At 39.2% G+C, this 17,650-nt stretch overlaps 1 protein-coding gene across 1 annotated transcript; it reads left to right on the top strand.

Annotated features, from left to right (window-relative positions):
• Positions 1–11,797: 11,797 nt before the first annotated feature.
• Positions 11,798–17,554, top strand: LOC104955423 (protein polybromo-1-like). Its single transcript, XM_010782751.1, has 16 exons — positions 11,798–11,885; positions 12,181–12,357; positions 12,686–12,783; positions 12,960–13,107; positions 13,232–13,369; positions 13,540–13,656; positions 13,745–13,813; positions 13,911–14,009; positions 14,095–14,180; positions 14,262–14,353; positions 14,445–14,661; positions 15,231–15,372; positions 15,502–15,587; positions 15,724–16,003; positions 16,086–16,191; positions 16,905–17,554. The coding sequence occupies exons 2-16, from the start codon at positions 12,214–12,216 to the stop codon at positions 17,552–17,554; spliced, it is 2,472 nt and encodes an 823-aa protein (XP_010781053.1). The 5' UTR covers positions 11,798–11,885; positions 12,181–12,213.
• The last annotated feature ends 96 nt before the right edge of the window (positions 17,555–17,650 follow it).

The raw sequence follows: 17,650 nt of genomic DNA, 5'->3' as shown, positions 1-17,650 counted from the left end.
TTTGAGCTGTCCATATTTTTGCAATATGTGTCCTGGAGGACCTGGTAGTCCAGTTTTCGCGGCTCTATTTTGTTTCCCATAGGGTTTATATTTGATTTCTGGTTAGTGTGGGGGAGGTCTGGGTCCTACGGCCCGTGGTGTGGCTGGCTCGGGTTCCCTCCTTCTGTTTGTTCCTTTTGGCCAGTCCTCCAGACCTCTTTTTGTTTCCCGTTTCGCTTGTGTGAGCAAACGGCTGATTATCAATAAATGCTTGTTACCAAGTAACGGTTATTGCGTGTATTCTTTCATGTTGCGGATCTCAGCACGAGCCACTACCGCGGAGTAGAGATTGGGGCCGTAACAACATTCAAGACACTGTGAAATGTACTTTGCACTTCAATGGAGAAATAAAAAGTTAAAATGGGCATTTTCTTTGTTTTTCTTTGTTGATTGAGCTGATTGAATTGTGTAGTTATGGTAAAATCCCAGTTAACTAGTCAAATGTACAATATATTATCGTATTATTTACATTTGTATATTTACAGCAAATTACTGGCTACTGTGTTGCCTTACTTCTACAGTAATAGTGTGAAAATACAGGTAATTACTGTAATTTATGTACAGCAAGGTACCACAGCTCTGTACTGCTATATCACAGGAATTCCATGGGCATGGCAACTGTAAAGTCACAGTATTTAGTTGTACTTGTATTCTAATTTACTGTAAAATATCTACAGTAAATGACTGTGAAATATTTACATTCAATTACTGTGAAATCCATGCAACTAGTAGCCAGTAATTTACTGTAATTTTACAGCCAAACATTTTAACAGTGTATGAGTGGTGTTTGGATAAATAATTCAAAATGCTGACATTACCGAGACATTTTGGGGGCTACGAAAATGCTCAGCAGTCGCAAAAAGACATTTATAGCAATATCACTTGCCTCGAAAAAAGCAAAAATAAACTATTTTTATTCTACTCAATAATAGATAGTAAATGCAGTGTGGCTGTTTTGAGGGAGACTAGACTGCATTATGGATTGTGGCGATGCTGAGAGGGAGAACAGTGTGCATTTACACAGTCTCCCTACATGAGCGTGGGAGAGATCTCAGGAGTCGGCCTGAGCGTTGTTAGCAGCCGCAGGGATCCTACATGTGTGTGGAACAGCACTGTCATGCAATACACAATGGGAGTCCAAGGTTACTATTATAGCAACTTATTTTCCATCTGTCACACTGTGGAGCATGTGAAGACCTCTCACACTCAACTTCACTTTAATATGCAACCTTTAATAAAGACTTCACAGAGCTGTTGTCCACAACACCCCGGGAATAACGAAGCAAATCTCTCTCAATTTCTGTTTATTCTGCCTTTAACATTCATTAACTGTTCATTACAGTTATCGTGCAACCCTGAGCATCCATCAGTGCACCTCCTCCCATCATCGTGTTATCATAAATGCCCATGTGGATCTGCGGTAATCCTTGAGATGGCTTTGTACCGCGGCCATCTTGTGCTCAACGAACCAGCGCAGCAGAAACGTTTGAATGTTGAAGCTGATGCACATGAGGAGAGACGATTATCACACACATCTCCGGTTTCATTTTTCTAAAAGTCCTTAAAATAATCTCAAAACGAAATCAAATAAAGCTCCAATTTGCATCGACCCATAAAAGCATTGTAATGTGTTTATGTCTGCAACATTTACAGTAAGGGTTTCCTCAGAGGGTCAGGAGTGTAAAACCTCTATTCTCTGCGTGTTATAATCTCTTTAGACTAAAAATAGAAAAAAGATAATCTTTAACACATTTAAAAAAGAAAAAAGTCCTGTCACGGTGTAATGTATTTGTTTCGTCAGAAAAACAATTCAAAACCCACAGAAAGATCTCACAACAAGAACTTTTAAAGCAAGAGGCTTTAGCTTGAGTTACATAAGTATTATTTAATTATCAAAAAGCTTCAATGTTTACTTTTCAATTTATAATTCAATGAATCCACAGATTGTGTAAGATCTCGCTGGTAAGATTAGAAATTAATCAATCACGAAAAAATGATAATGTGAGCCTCAAACACAGCTGTCTTTAAAGAGAAATGAGCAGGGGAATATGACGCAATGAAATTACCAAAATCATTGTTGATGTGACAGACCCCTGGATAAACATATATACTGTCCTTTTTCAGTTTGACAAGAATCACAGATGACAGCAACACGAGTATCATTATGTCAACATGGCCACATTTTTATCAATTTACACCTCTATTGTCAGAATTATACGACTGTAGATATCTGATTTCACATTTTGACTCAACTTTATATTGTATGTGACCTGATCCATGCTACTCCTTAAAAGAAAATACATTCACGCACACACACTACTGTTGCCGTGAGACACACTGTAATCAAACATCCAGTTGCTAATTTGTAGACGTAGGGGTGGGCTCTCAGGGGGTTTGGGAAGAGGAAGACAGGAAGCCACTGTAGCTGTTATTCTGAAATGATAAGATTTATGTAACAGCTAACGTGTAAGACTTAGCATTAGATAAGAGTGAAACGATTGTTGTCAATTTCTTCAGTCTTCTTGTTGCCATATCATCTGATATATTTGATGCCAATAAATAATCCTGGCATGCACATTATCCTGCTGTAAACAAATTCAAATAAATAAGTCCTATATGAGTCATTGGCCTCAAGACTCATAGCTGACGCTCGGCTGTTTTTGTGTACATGAACAAGACTGTCACAGCATATTTTTAGACATTTTTTAGATTAAACCTCCACTCGAACGACAGATATATAGATAGATAGATAGATAGATAGATAGATAGATAGATAGATAGATAGATAGATAGATAGATAGATAGATAGATGGATGGATGGATGGATGGATGGATGGATGGATGGATGGATAGATAGATAGATAGATAGATAGATAGATGGATGACACATTAATTAAATGCGCTATATCTGGTAATTATGCATCTGTATAAGTGTGATGGTGTCTGCCCCAAAGCCATCAGCATAACACCACAGCATGGGTCTCTGTCTGACACTTACAAAACCACACGCACACACACACACACACACACACACATATTGTAGAAGACGCTGTTATCCCAGCTGTCCATACGGGAAAATATTGATTCACACATTCTCATATCGCTGTCAGCGTCTCTCAGTGTTACCTCCATGAAGTATGCTCTTATTACCCTCTTCCATGTATTTAAGGCTTCATCTGACAGTTCATCATGATGAATTGTAACATGAAGGGCTGTTAGTAAACAACATGGGTGAAGACACATATTTAGAGGCCCAGGATTAAGCTGCAGCTGTTTTTTTTTATTAATTATGTTTGTTGGTGATAAACTCCTTTTTTAAGTTTCAGTAGCTAACAAGCCAAAACTAACAATGGATTTAATAAGTTACACTATGAACAACATAAGAAACATCTTAACATTCCAAGACTTTAGAAATATTTGAATATAGCGCTGTATCAAAGTAATCATGTATCTAAACAGGCAGTCACTGAATGACGCAAGTAAGAATTCCTAAACCTTTTATAAAATAATATCAGACTAAAACACAGCTGAGTTATTATTAAGTGTGTAGATGCTGACACTCAACTCTCCTTTCTGAACATGAACATTCAAACAGAAAGGATGATATGATACAGAGAATACAGTCCCCTGACTTAAATGTGTGACAACTCTAACCCAGTCACAACCGTAACCCCAAACTCAAGACAATAAGCTCTAAAAAGCAAATTCTGCAAAGAGCTGCATAACTTGTTTGAATTCTCCATTCAATTCTGAGTAGAAGCAGCAGTAATGTCATCCTTTTTATAATAGGCCTTTTACATTTTATATCAAACAAAGCACATCAATGCATCCATAAAAAAGATACAACGATTAAGTAGTAAGAAATGGGGGCGGAGAGTTTTAAGAACTACTCGTGCACTCCAGGTGGATAGTGTGTAGGAGAGATACAGTAACATTTTGACCATGCAGTACTAAAACACTGCTACCACTCATTCTGGTTGTTTATAGAGAACAGTGAGGAGTTGAGAGGTTTGATCTACACATTATTTTACAGTTCAGCAATTGTTAGTGAATGGACCAGTCCCCATCTTTGTTTATATGAATGTATTAAGTTGTTTTTCTGTAGATAGTGTGAAATGGGATTGTACTGTTTGTCCAAACATATCACCTCTCGTCTTTCCCTCTCTCTCTCAAACACTCACAAACTCACACACACACAATATGGATTAGGCTAAAAAGAGAACGCTTTTTTGGGACTCGGAGGCATATTGGGCTTAAGGGGAGCGCTTGCCAGGTGAGATCGATAGACTTATGGATGCTCGAGGCTGTCAGCAACAGGCCCAAGGTGCATGACTTTGCCTGATTGATAGTGTATCTTTGGAACAAAAAAATAACATTATTCAAAGTATTGGACATTCCAGCTAACACCAATCATTTTGACTGCAAAAGGGATTTAATAACATCACAGTCTCTCGGTCCAGGAGCCAGTTGCACCAGCTGTTCATAAATTAAAACTTAGCCTAGTTAAAACGCAATGGTTTATTGAGCTGACATGCATGACTACATTTAAGCAAGTTGCACTACACAAACTCATTATACCCAACTCTTTTTTTAAACTGCATGGCACTTAAACACACATATTTATCCATCTAGGCATTTCAATAATAAAAAATTAAAACTGTGACTTTATACCAACATGGCATAGGCCATTATTAATATATCATGTGTCATTTTAACTGGCCCCATGCATTGCTTTGAGACAAGCTGCCAGCATGCAGGGATACATCTGTCCACAGGAAACTGAACTACTTGTCATTGAACTACTTGAACTACCAACTATCATGTCATTTCTCCTTTTAGGTCTCATTAATACATCATAATTCAAAAATAAAAAAAAAGGTTTGGACAAAGGTATTGAACTCTAAGTGATGTTATGGGACATTTAATGAAACTGTAAAAAGAAAGCCATCAGTGTTGTCAGTGTCCATAAAAGACAAGACTTTTACAGAAGCTATAACACTCCACTTACTCATTACAACAATAGCCCATAACAACTACAGTGATGGGTTAGCTGCTTTACTCTCTCTCTCCTTTTACAGTCTTTCACAAAAACACAACGACGGCCTCAAAATCAAAGCTTAGAAAACCTGAGTTTGCTGGAATCTCATAGTCACAGCTTTATTTTATAAAAAGCAACAGTGATGGCATCTCACAGGTAGTTAAACAGAATGTTATCAGTAATAAGCTTTGCTCTTCTATTTCCTGTCATAGGTAGATAACATTGTTAAAGGTTCAAAGTTAAAATCTTAAAATGACAACAAAAAAAGCCCATGCGTGTGAGCGCAGTGTGGCAAACATGATAGCTGAAGAGAGGAGAAGTGTTTCAATCTGCCAACCCTACCTAGAGGACAGCTAGCTTGACGTGGACCCCAAACAGAGTTTAAACTGTAAGGATTAGCTGGATCTGAATACAATATTTCCACATAAATCAATTAACTTCATGCACTGAATTCCTGGATAAAGCTTCTCTGTAATCTTCTCTCCGAGCATAGGGAGCTTTCCGTCAACACATTAATTCTTCCCTCTGCCAGGTCCAGCTATAGTGACAGTAGGAAAAGAATATTACTTCAGCTTTTTTCTACATATATTTTCATGAAATATGGGAACCCGCTATCCTGGTAATTCACTCAATCCTTGTTATATAACACTTTATATCATACTTCAAATTACAATCACTTTTGAAAGTTCCTGTGAGCCGTAAAGAAATCATAAGAGAAATAATCAGAGTTTAGCAGCAGTCATGAGTTCTCAAATAAACGGTGTGCTCGTGCATGCAGCTCACAGGCTTTGAGACTGATGGAGTCTTATTCGATATCCTCCTACAGCACTCAACATAACCAGACGGCCTCATCATCTACCCACTGATATTTCACTTTTTTGGATGTGAACCAGAGCTGCACAGTCATTAAAATCTGATTCTGTGCAGCAAACAGGTGTGATTCCAAAAAGATAGAAAACAAAACCCCACTCCATCTGGCACACTTGTGTTATCACAGGTGGACATGTGCTAGGTCACTTGTTCTCAGTTTGAGGGAGTGGAGAGCAGTCCCGTGACCATCTGGGCCGGTTTTGTCCCCCTGGAGAGTGCAGTCACAGGTCTATGTCAGTCCAGCCATCACCATTAAAAAGTAACCTTTTTCATGCTGGTTGATTATTTAGTGTGTGGTCTATTACAACCTTAAGGTGTGTTACATGTACATAGATGTAAATGTGACTTATTTTGAATTCCAGACTTAGATCAATAAGAATTGTAGAATCCACCAGGCGACATCAAACGAGTTGGAAGTTTGAAAATCTTTTCAGACAAATCTTAGACAGCGTCTTCAGAAATGGGTGAATGTAATATTTCTTTTTGCCATGAGCAAAGTTCTCATAATCTCTTAAAAAATGGAGACAAATATATAACTTGGGTTGATGAAGCGGCAGACTCTTTTATATTTAAAATGAGATGGGTTAGATATTACTGGTTGGATTGATTTTGTATTCTTATTTGTATTCTTATGGGGAATAAGATGAACCACTGAATTGAGTGATATTTTTCTTTCAGAGAAAATGAAAGGGAAGAATGAATTGGTCCTTGACTGGTTTCATGCATAGAGAAAAAACGTTTCGTGACTGACGTCAACCTTGCATCCACTCAGGACTCTTTCCTACTCTCCCACTGAGTCAAAGCCAACATTAAGGCCAAACTGCCTGAAATGTCAAGTGCACTCCACATTACGAGTTTTGACCATGACAGGAAGAGTACCTAAACTGATAATGATGTTCAGTAACAAACACACTCACATGCAACCAACACAAGCCTGCAATATGCACACAATTGCAGCTCTAGCCCTTTCATGTTAAACTCGTATTGAACCTGAGTAATGGATGAAGTAAATATCAGCTTAAAAATATTCAAGCTGCATTCACAACTAGATTCAGTTAAGTTGCTGTTGCTTTTATTATTATAAACTTTACTGTTTCCTTTTGTTGCCTGCCTTTGATCAGCCAATCCTTAAAATGTAACTTTAATGTGTTTTAAAATGTTTGCAACACTCAGAAGAAAGTCAAATTGGCCAGGGAAAAAAAATGCATGTTTGAATACTTTAAGGCGTATGGGAAATAGTTGAGTCAGCATTGAACTGCGGCCAAGAACAAGACTAGTCTGAGTCAAGACGTGACAGGAACGTCCAAAATGTCACTCAAGTTTCTTTGAGTCCAGACAGCAGCTCTGACAGCATGGACAGATGGAGGAGGAATGACTGGTGGGTCTGATTTAATCCCTTGGTGTCTCCAACTCTCTGTGGGTTGTGTATGCCAAGGTACCCATCACTTACAGTTTACACAGCAGGCTACACATGGCAGCTTCATTATATATTGACTGAAATTCTGGAAACCAACCAGTGTGGGTGTCCTGGAAACTGTACCCCCATGCTTTCTCAATTGTTTTTTGATTATTTGAATGTACACAGAGAAAAATGAAATAATAGATATGACATTCTCAGATAGGGCAAATTAAGAGTTTATTCATCCTACTTATACACATTTTGCTTTATTGTTATGGGGGTAGTTTGAGATCTATTTTTCAAAGCTTTGAGACATGAACTGCTTAAACTTCCCCCGCACAATGGAGGTAAATGGAGCTAAAATGATCTAAGAAAGTTTCAAGAGCATTAGACCTTTCCTGACTGACACAAGCTGAGGTGTTAGGGTCCATTGAGAGTCTTGGACATTCAGCATTTCCCTGACAACAGCACTAAACAGTACTTACGTCCCCAGTACTTCTTTGAAGTCATAATGTTCTTTGATGTCTGATGTCTTCTTTTTCCATCCATTTCCATCCTCTCCAAGAGGCATCCTACAATGCTGATCCGATTCGCCACACTACAGCTATGGGGCAAAGGGAACAGAAACACAAAAAAACTGTTAATAAAGACTAAGAGCATGCACGTTAAGATATGACCCTGCGCATGTGTGATCAAATCTAAATGTCTGATCAGGTGGATAAAGTGAAACAATGATTTATATGAAGTGATGTTTAATGAACATATGTGTAAGATATACATTCCCTCAATTCCTTGATTTTGTATCATGTTGCTGTGTGTTTTAACTACTTTCTGATGATGTATCTATCACAAACATTATTCAAGCACCCAGTGGGGAAACTGGATATATGACACCACAATCAACGGGCACTCATTCACTGTATAATGTACTTAATTAAGAGTATTTAGACTGTGGGAGATATTCCACCCCAGTATCCGTTTAATATGTCAATTAGAGTTTGGCTGACTGATTGCTGCATAAAACCTTCATCCATTAAATAAACCATTGATTTTTATGATGAAGTGTTCTGGTTAATGCAGTTTGATTGGACTGGTGGCAAGAAGACAAGTTACTAGTTTCTTCTGATCTGCATGATGACTGATTAATAAGCTCAAATGTCAAATAACGTATAATTAAACATTGAAGCTGAAGGCCTGGCAATTATTGCATTACATTTAAAAAGGACAGTACACTTTTATAAGGCTACGAAAAATGATATAAATTAATAAGAATGAAACAAATTGACAGCGAAAAAAAAGAAACGTGCACAACGAAAAGGAAGATATACAACTTTCCCCCCAAAAGCTACAACCCACAAGAGTCTTTTTTGCTGAGATTCGGCTGGGCAGCAATTGAAAGCAACACAATAACATAAAGTAGGGCAAATAGTGCAGCAGAGACAGTCAAATAAGGGACCATACAGCGTCGCAAAAACAAACGCATGGTCAGTAGAGGCGGATACCAGCTGAGAGAAATGTGCAGTTTTTCTCAAGATGTAACCAGTAATGATTGTCAAATCCACAAATACAAGAGCTCAGGTGAAATGGAAACGGTATTCCACTGAGAAACGTGCGTAACCTGCTCTGCATTAAGGCTGCAGGGCGTGAATGGAAGCAGGGGGTTGAATGGGAATTCAAACGGTTTGCCGGTGCATTACGCCAGACTGACTGAAATTAAGTCAAATGTTCGAGGTGGTGATCATGCAAGTAGAGGCTACAGAGAGAAAAGGCGGTGTGGGTGTGCGAAGAGTAGTACTGCAGCGCTCAAGGGTATGGCAGTCAAAGGAAAGCAGCATCTTTGGGTTAAACCTGCAGATGCTACATGCAGGCGCACAATAAAAGAAGCTTCACAAGTTGAAGTGCTAAAGGAAAAACTACACGATTGATTTTGCATTTCTGTGAATATATGGCTATAGAGAAAAAGACATACCTAAATGGCGATCTGTCGCTGTGATGTGTTCTCCTTGCCTGTGGGAGCGATGTGGTTGCTGTGCTTGTGCGCAGCGTTGGGTCCACTAGACTTCTCCTGACGTCAAGAAAACCAGACGTCTGTGGACGTAGTGCAGCATAGAATCACTCTCTGTTCTCTTAACAACGTGATCTGCGATTCTCACAAAGATAGTTGAGCCGCCGTCTGTTCCATGTGAACAGCTTTTTTTGTGCATCTGCTTGTTGTTTCCTGAAAGCTTCTCGCAGTGCAGTCGATCACGCTGCTGAGTTTGCAGGTTATGCAGACAATTTTAGAGGCACTGCAAAACATGCGTAACGTGTCACTGTGAATAATGTATCACACAGAAATGACAAGGCACTCACAAGCGGCCTCTGGATTATGCAAGGTTTTAGATGCTTACTGAAAATATGCCAAATTAGGGGTAATGGGCATTTGCAGGGAATTAAATATCTGAATTGCCATTAATATTGAGGCAACGCCCTGCATTCATTCTCTTACAGCATCCTCTCTGCTCTGCACTGGCAGGCCAGGCACCCTTTCACAATTCACAGGATAGGGGGGTCATTCCTAGCATTCGGTGCCATTTCAGCTAGGGTATTCAAAAATAAAAAACATAATTTTCCATGTTTTTTTGAATGATGGCTTGTTAAAGTATAAGAAAAATATGTTGGTCAAGCTCAGGATATTATGCTTACATTTTTTTTTTTTTACCATCCCCAGTTACTGTGTGTGCACCCTGTTACTGTGAAACATAGTAACAGGGTGGACGGTAACAGGGTGGACATTTTAGGCTAAACTTGGCTATTGCTACATGTGTGATGATAATCAAGCTAGCACTTGGTGACAACAGAAACATATATTTGATAGATATATTCACCATATTTTCTAAATGTAAAACAAATGATCAGTTCCACTAAAAATGAGCATAACAGGGTGGACATTTTATGCTTTACCGCAATAGTTAAGTTCTTTAAAACATTAGAAAAACGTTGAAGGAAGAACGCATTCACTCTGCTTCTTTAAGATTATTTCCCACTCAAAATGTATCCTTCTTCTTCTTGAGTCATACAAATAGTAGAATAGTAAAGGGGCGTGTCCAGAGGGATTCAAATCAGAGTAAAAGGGGGGACATTCAAACAGGGGACACACACTTTATTTTCAATACAAATGAATTAATAACAACAATTTCAATTTGGTGAGGAATATTAGCAAAAGGGTCATACAACACTCATAAAAATGTAGAATTTGTTTTTATTTCTTTGATTTCTTTTTGTATATCTGTTACAGAAGTTGAGCAAACATGATTGGGGACACAGCAATTTGGCCTACTTGTGCTAAAATCAGAGTAATTATTTAGAATTTTTAATATCCTGGCTAAATAACATTGTTGTTTTATGGTAGAGGGTATAAACATTTAAAACCAAGCTTTTAAAAAATAAGCATTAGACCTTTTTAAATACAAAATATATTATATAATGTGGTGGGGACCTAAATGGCACCGAATGCTAGGAATGGCCCCTAAAGCAATTATGACCCACGATGACTCAAGATAAAAATTCAAGATTCAAGGCTTTTATTTTCATTTGTACATAGCTACTACAGTGTAGTTATGACAATGAGAATCTTAGGTCACAAGATCCTCCAACAGTGCAACACAATAAAACAGATGAAATAGTGCAAAAATATAATATAATAGAAATAGTGCAAGAATAGTCTACAAGTAATTGGAATATTGATATAAATTGCAAACAGGTGAATGTTATGGATGTTCTTTCAAAGGTTCAAGTTCTTTCAAAAGGTTTTAATGTCATATGCACATAAGCTACAGTGTAGAAATGGCAATGAACTTACGTCCCGAGCTCCTCCAACAATGCAACATAGTTATATAAGACATACAATCGAACAAATAAAAAATAAAAAATAAAATATATATGAAATGTTTAAGATTTAGTGCAAAGGGAGATGTATTGATGATCAAACAGACGATATGGGTGGATAAGTTTATTTTATTGTGAATCTTGTATGTTTTTGTGATTTTTATTATTTTTGGGTAAATGGATAGTACACTTGAAAATACCATGTTCACAGTCTTTATTTCATATGTTTCACCATGCATATTGTAAATAAAAGCAATTCTTTTTTTTACTAACCCATCCTCAAAACATCTCAACCCTCTTTCCACGTCCAAACCGTCAAACTAAAGTAAGATTTGGATATTAATTGTGCACAATTAATATGCACAAACAATATCTTAGGCAGTTGAGGATAAAAAAGAAATAACAGAATAAATAAAAACAGGTATGAAAGCAAATTGGTCAGGCCCTGTTCGTTTGTGTGGATCAATCATCAATTGAATGGTCCATAATGTTGGTTGCAGTACTTCTCCCCTCCTGAGGGGGCAGCACTGCTTCAGGTGGCGCTCTCCCCTCCACACAAACACAATACAACCTCAACTTCCGGACAGAAGTTTTCAAACAACACTAGCTAGCAAGCTAGCCGTTACACATTTCTTCTGCTCAGGGATCTACAGGGATTTGGGGTATTTTTGGGTAAGATTTGCTTTTGGGGGGTCAATTCATGTGTTCAATTGAACATGCTTGCACGCGTTTTTTTTTCTGGTAACTGTAAAATATTTAGCGTGGCTGTGTTGTGAGGAAAGCGGCAAGTAAAGCTAACATGCTAACAGCCGCTTTGTCTCATGAAGAGCTGCTAACGCTAACCGACTGAGTTCTCTATGTTTACAACAGTGTTATAAAAAGCGATATAAAGGACTTGTGTATTTTATTTAAACTAAACGAATGTCTATCGGGCCAAATCCGTAATAACTTGTATCTATTTTGGTAGCTAGTGGGCTAGTCTGTTCTTAAACAGCCAGCGATGTCAGCCAGCTCCAAGAGGAGGAGAGCCACCTCTCCCTCCAGCAGCGTCAGTGGAGGGGGCGACCTGGACGAGACCTCCTCCTCCACGCCTGGAAGCGGCAGGAAGAGAAGACGCACCTCCAATGCTGCTCCTGTAGATACGGTAACTGCACTGGATTTACCACAATATTTCTGCATTAAGTTTTCATCTTTTTTTTAATCGATGTTTACCCATTTGTGGCCAAATACTATATTAAGCCAAGTATGATCAAAAACATATGGTGCAAGCGTCTCTTATTTCATATAGGTGTATTAGTAAACATTAATTACATGTTTAGTACATTATTTAATGTTAACATAACCGATATTTTAATGGACCCAAGCCAGTGGAAGAATAAACCACTATGCACTTTTGTTAAGGTTGCTACTAAGTTACTTTAAGATACAGTTTCCCCCTTTTTTGCTATTGCTAACCCTAACCCCCCCCCCAGATTGCTGTATGCCATGAGCTCTTCAATGCTGTCAGGGATTACAAGGATGACCGGGGGAAGCAACTTTGTGACGTTTTCCTAAGGGTACCAAAGAGAAGGTATGTTAATGCTTTAAAAATGTGGGAGGACCTGTCAATAACATCCCTTGTCGATAACAGGGATACCAACCATCATACACTTGCATGTTACATTGAGATTTGACCGTCTGAATAGGGGGTGGGTCTCAGACATAAGGAGATTACAGTGATGCCTGTCTCCCCTTGTTCTTTTTCAGGAATCAGCCTGATTATTATGAAGCGGTGTCCCAGCCGATGGATATGACAAAAATTCAAGCTAAACTGAAGTCTGAAGACTATAATGATGTGGAGCAGCTTACTGGAGATTTCAGGCTCATGTTCAACAATGCAAAATCATTCTACAAGGTATGAAAAACAAACGGTACAAACACAGCTTTTCTATCACTGTAATAAGTGTGTAATAGGACAGTTATTCTGTTAAGTCATATTTCCAGCATCGAAGGTATGTTTATTTTCTTCAACAATCCAGCGTGACACTGAGGAGTATCAGTCTGCAAGCAAGTTGTGGGAGGTGTACTTGCAAACAAGGAATGATTTTCTGCAAAATGAGGATGATGAAGATGGTGATGAAATGATGGATACTCCAGGAATGTCAACGGAGGAAGAGGTAATTGATTTCCCTCAATTGATGTATTAGGTTTGCTTGCATGCACAACTTTTTTTATTACCTTATTTTGGTGTTTAACATCAATAACAAATAAAACATGTATGGTCAATGTTACATGTTTTTCTATAACAAGGACCAAATAACTCATTTAATGAACTTTTGTCTTTTAGACTCCAACTGGCAATTTGAAGGAAGTGTTGGAGCAGCTCTTGGAGGCTATAGTGACCCACCCTGATCCCGCGGGGCGTATGGTCAGCGAACTGTTCCAGAAACTGCCTTCCAAAGTGGTGAGTCCTGAAAGAGTCTTTGGACTTCAAATGATGCCCCTGAGATTGTAATAGATTTGATATTTATAGGCCTGTCTGTCTTTTGTAGCATTACCCCGACTACTATGCCGTCATAAAGGAGCCAATAGATCTGAGATCCATCACTCAAAGGATACAGGTACTGACTGATTACATTAATCCTAAAAGACAACCACAGATATCAGAACATTGTTATGTTTTATTATAAACAGCACTAATTCATATTATTTTCATAGATTGGATACTATAAAAGTATCAATGCCATGGCCAAGGACGTCGACCTGATGGCCAAAAATGCCAAAATGTACAATGAACCAGGATCTCAGGTTTTTAAGGTAAACTCTTTCTTACATTTTATTTTGAAATATAGAATTTAACATCCCAAATGTGATAATTCATATTTGTTTTCGTACTGTATAGGATGCTAATACCATAAAGAAAGTCTTCATCCAGCGGAAGACTGATCTTGAACACGCAGAGCCGACTAAATCCAGTGTTCGCATCAGGTACTAATCAACGCTTTCAATGTTCCTTGTTCATACATTTGTTCTCAAATACAAGTGACTGTATGTGATGTGTCTTGTAAGGAATCGCAGGTCTGGCCAGGGGGATCGACTTTCAGGCGTCAGCGTAGCTCTTAACTACGGCTCAGAGAGTGAGGACGACCCCATGCTCTCTGGTATGTGTCAGCGCTTCAGACGGCAGAGAAACCTTCCTTGTGTTTGGAAAACTAGGACGTCGTCATGTAATGAAAATGTACATGTTTGCAGGGTCTGTGTGCTACGACGAGGGAGAGTCAGAGGCTGAGAGTCAGAGTTCTAGTATGGAGATGAGCAACCCAATCTTCCAGCTGTATGAAGCTGTGAGGGGGGCCAGGAACAGCCAGGGCCAAGTCTTCTCTGAACCTTTCCAGCACCTTCCCTCTCGCAGGGAGTATCCCGACTACTTCACGCAGATCAAGCTGCCCATCGCTCTGACGCAGATCCGGTAAGGAGGGATCCTTCATGGATATCATGTTTTTTGTTGTTGTACAGGCTAAAGGCACAAACATGGACCAAACAATAACATATAGGCGATGACATTCCCATCTCAGACAACATCTAAAACAGAAGAAATAAAGATACCCCTTCAACATTTCACAAACAAAAATAGGTTGACAACCAAATGCCACCAAAAACACGACATGGCAAGCGTATTTTTTGTTCCTTTAATCCCACTCTTCGTTAGAGCAAATTATTTCCCATTTCATGGCGTGTTGAGCCACCCTTTGATTTTTTGTGGCAATCATTTTTTCCAAAAGAAATTGTATTTTGAATCTACTCTTCAAACACCTCAAATTTAAGATTACACGTTGATTGAGTTTTAAAAATATGTATTTTATCCAGCGATATCAAGTTTAGCATTGGAATTGTGTTTGTTAAAAAGTTAGTGATAGTGTTTGTTTGTTGATATTTGTAATAACACTGGTGGCGGGGTAAATGCACCTTTATCCAGCAATTGAGTGTTTTAAAGAGAAACATCCGGTCCTTAATAATAATTGTAATCCATTCTTTTAGAGCAAAGATGAAGAACCTCGAGTATGAAAATGTGGACCAGATGGAGACTGACCTCAATCTGATGTTTGAGAATGCAAAGCGCTACAACATGCCGAACTCCAGCATTTACAAACGGGCCTTTAGGCTTCAGCAGATCTTGCAGGTAAGGGTGTCTGCTGTTTTCTTTCAAGGCATGCTGGAAGATGGAATGAATTGAATTCACTATAATAAGAAACAGGCACTGAGTGTCATTGTCCTCTGAGTGTGTCTGATGACTTGTCTCTTGGTATAGGCGAAAAAGAGGGAACTCCTGAGGAGAGACGATGAGGACGGAGACAGCATTCTGTCATCTGATGCAGGGAGCGTCAAGAGAAAGAGGTATACAGGTTTTAAATTTAACATCCATTTCAGTTGCTTGCTAACAATAAAAAACACATCACTCCTGAAGCTTTGTTTTTTCGGACTTTGTTACCATCCAAGCTGATCTATATATCCCGCTTTCATTCTTTTTAAGCCACAAGAAAAATGTGAAGAAGAACCGAATGAAAACCCTGTATGCTGCAGTGACTGAGGCTCGGGAGGTGGGAACCAATCGCCGTCTCTGTGATCTGTTCATGGTCAAACCATCCAAGAAGGACTACCCTGACTACTATAAAGTCATCCTGGAACCCATGGACATGAAGACCATCGAGCACCACGTCCGCAGTGAGCGCTATGCCACAGAGGAGGCTCTCATGGAAGAAATGAGGTTGATGTTCCGAAATGCCCGGCATTACAATGAGGAAGGGTCTCAGGTAGAGCCTCTTTGCTATTACTGAATTCAAAACAATTCTGGCATGTAGTTCATTTCACTGATCATACTGGTTTTTGGTGTAGGTTTACAATGATGCTGATATTCTGGAGAAGATACTGAAGGACAAGCGTAAAGAGTTGGGACCTCTGCCAGAAGAAGAGGATGTGGGATCTCCCAAACTGAAACTGAGTACGTTCTGATCATCATTTTCACTTGTTTTATCTCATTCACTTCAAATCTGATGCACCTTACCAAGTCTATATCACATTTCCTAACATTCAAGACAACCAGGATTTTAGTCATTTACTTTGGTATAAAATTGAACTGCCGACTTCTGAAACAACTCAATAAAGATAAGATAAGATGGACTTTATTAATCCCAATTTGGGAAATGTTTTTGTTGCCGCAGCATTAAACAAAACAAGGCATTGCACATGACAACAAATTCAAATAGTAGAAATAAACCATTCTAAAATAGAAACATCTCAAGATAGAAATAAACCAGCATTAGAGAGTAAGAAGAAATACAGATGACTGTTAAAATAACAAATCTATAAACTGTCTGACAAATAAAAAGCACTATTGAAGGGCCACTTTTCTGTTAACACAATAAACAGAATATAAGCAGGATATTATTCAAGTTATCAGTGAAAGCTAATCCAACACAGTTAACAAACTAATCCCATCAAAATGTACCGTACCCCCAACACAATAAAACGTTGAAGCTATTGGCTAGCTGAGAGTGCATTACAGAAATGTTGCATGTCCTCATGTTGCTTTTGGTGGCACTGTTTCAATTTCTTTTTGGATATAAGTCCATTTCCCCTCTGTGGGAGTAATAAAGGTATTCTGATTCTGATATACAATTCTGTCTAATTTTGAGGGTATTTTTTGTTCTCTAGGAAAAAGTGGTGTTTCTCCAAAGAAGTCCAAATACCTCACCCCTCTCCAGCAGAGGTTAAATGAGCTCTATGACGCCGTGCGCAACTTCACCGACCGCAGAGGCCGCCGTCTGAGCACAATCTTCCTGCGCCTGCCATCTCGTGCCGAGTTGCCTGACTACTATGCTACCATCAAGAGACCCATCGATATGGAGCGCCTGCGAAGCCATATGACGGGCGGCCGTTACCAAGACACAGAGGCCTTGGTGGAGGACTTTTCCCTCATGTTCAACAATGCCTGCATTTACAACGAGCCGGAGTCTCTGATCTACCGCGATGCTCTGGTGCTGCACCGGGTGCTGCTGGAGACACGCAAACAACAGGAGGGGGGCGAGGACTCGGTGCCCGCTGCGGTGGGTCCTCTGGTGCGAGAGCTGATCCGGAACCTGTTTGTGTCCGTGATGGGCCACCAGGACGAAGAGGGCCGATGCTACAGTGACTCTCTGGCTGAGAGCCCCGCTGTGGATCCAGCAGCCCCCGAGAAACCACCGCTTAACTTTGATGTCATCAGGATGAACGTGGACCGAGGCCGCTACAGGAGGCTGGACGTGTTTCAGGAACACATGTTCGAAGTGCTCGAGAAAGCAAGGAGGCTACACAGGTATATTTGAGTAAAACTAAAAGGGTATGGGCTTATAATAATAATAATAATAATAATAATAATATTGGGAGGGATGAAACCCTCTTTAATGGTCACACATGCAGAG

Source organism: Notothenia coriiceps, unplaced genomic scaffold (genome assembly GCF_000735185.1).
Source record: "Notothenia coriiceps isolate Sejong01 unplaced genomic scaffold, NC01 NC01_scaffold00024667, whole genome shotgun sequence".
Taxonomy (NCBI): Eukaryota; Metazoa; Chordata; class Actinopteri; order Perciformes; family Nototheniidae; genus Notothenia; species Notothenia coriiceps.
This window is presented reverse-complemented; position numbering and strand designations above follow the sequence as displayed.